The sequence below is a fragment of the Dendrobium catenatum genome, unplaced genomic scaffold (genome assembly GCF_001605985.2).
Source record: "Dendrobium catenatum unplaced genomic scaffold, ASM160598v2 fragScaff_scaffold_1061, whole genome shotgun sequence".
Classification (NCBI taxonomy): Eukaryota; Viridiplantae; Streptophyta; class Magnoliopsida; order Asparagales; family Orchidaceae; genus Dendrobium; species Dendrobium catenatum.
The window spans coordinates 3,028,900-3,030,472 of record NW_021319523.1 but is presented as its reverse complement, the minus strand read 5'-3'; the positions used below and the strand labels follow the sequence as shown (position 1 = coordinate 3,030,472).

Below are 1,573 nucleotides of genomic sequence, written 5' to 3'. Positions count from 1 at the left end.
GCCCCTAAAAGTTATTCAAAATGAACTTTTAAATATAAAACATTTACAATTTAGTGATTTAGTCTAATGAAATTGCAGAGATCAAAGGATTCGTGAAAACAACAAAAGACATTAGGTATAACTCTTGGTAATCATGCGTATAATCACAATAACAGTTAGAAAACAATGAAGAGTTAGAGATCTTCATCTCCACAAGAAATATTGGTTACGAAATCAGATGAAGTTATCAGGTACAGTAAGAGCCCTTCAACACCAACAAGATTCTCAAGTGTATAAAAAATAACAAACTTCATAGCACATCACGATCCATCTGAAAGTAAGTTCTAGCTTTGTATCTACACAATGAAGCGCATGCAATCACAATTTATTATAGAACTAATCAACATCTTGCCACGGATTGCAACAAAAACCGCACAATTCTGTAAAACAAATATAATTCAAACAGATATCAAAGTTTTCACAGTTTTGAAACTGACAAATAATAGCCGATAACGTCTTAATGGCCATCAATATTATTAAAAAAGCAATTGAAAACTATCAGCTAAAGTTAAAGGAAAGCATAAAGGCGCAGTCTTTGCAATTGACATCCACAAAATCGTAAAGAAAAGTAAACTGACTGCTGGGCTGCCACTTTAGAAGACAAAAGCGGAATCAATCAGGCCCGGGTAACTGATCTTCAGATAAGGAATTGCTCATGCAGAAGAGATCAAACCGAGAGACTTATTGAACCAGGCCTTCCATCCACCCGTGCCTTTCTTTCCAATCTCCTTCGCAGGAGTCGCAGATCTCTGACCGTCCAACATCTGTTTTTTGCACAGCAAGAAATTCCTACTCCCAAAGGAGCCGATCGGATCCCAAGGGCTCAGAGCTACAACACAATACCAGACTATCAAAAACCCTAAAAGAAAGATTGCAAATCAACGAAATCTAAAACATCTAGGAGAGACAGAGATCTTACGGCATGATCCGTCGTAGGCGTGGTAAAGTACAAAGTAATCAAGATCTGAACCGAGAATGGGGCGGCGGCCCTCACGCGCATAAGTCTTGAGCGCGGTACCCATAACGGAAGAGACGAGTTCCTCCTCCCTCACCACAAAGCGGATCGGACCAGCGCTACCGATCACAGTTACCGTAATAAGGATCCGATTGGTCTCTCCCTTCTTTCCATTATTTTTCTTCCCCTGCTTATCATCCTTCTCGATTCCCTTCCAGGGCAACGCCATCGCGCTCGCGCGTTCTGCGGTTGCTAGAAAAAGAAAAACAGCAGGTATGCGAAGAGATTCAGAAGGCGAACCTAAGGGTCAAGGCCAAGGCAGCGATAGTGCCAGCCCTGCATGCAGTAGGAGAAAGGAGAAGCGGAGGCGGCGGCAAAGACGAAAGCAATGATCGATACGGCGCCTGAGTCCCTCTTCTTCGATGGAGAGAAGGGGAATGGCTTCAGAGAATCTCCCACCATCCAAAAAAATTGCAGAGCGAGCGAAGTCGAGAGGGCAGCGGAGGACGAGAAGGAAAACCTAGACTGGTGCAGGTGGAGACTCGAGAGGCGAGAGCCGGCCGGGTGAAATAAAGGCAT

General features: G+C 43.5%; 1 protein-coding gene across 1 annotated transcript; it reads right to left on the bottom strand.

The window, feature by feature from the left end:
• Positions 1–395: 395 nt before the first annotated feature.
• LOC110098499 (uncharacterized protein At4g22758-like) lies at positions 396–1,573 on the bottom strand. Its single transcript, XM_020825350.2, has 2 exons — positions 959–1,573; positions 396–868 (listed from the first exon to the last, which is right to left on the bottom strand). Exons 1-2 carry the CDS (start codon positions 1,221–1,223, stop codon positions 693–695), a joined length of 441 nt encoding a protein of 146 aa, XP_020681009.1. The 5' UTR covers positions 1,224–1,573; the 3' UTR covers positions 396–692.

Excerpts from the sequence above, each read along its gene's own strand:
- LOC110098499 (XM_020825350.2), bottom strand. The coding sequence starts at position 1,223 with ATGGCGTTGCCCTGGAAGGGAATCGAGAAGGATGATAAGCAGGGGAAG. Across the intron at positions 869-958 it reads CGCCTACGACGGATCATGCC|CTCTGAGCCCTTGGGATCCG; the intron begins GTAAGATCTCTG and ends ATTGTGTTGTAG.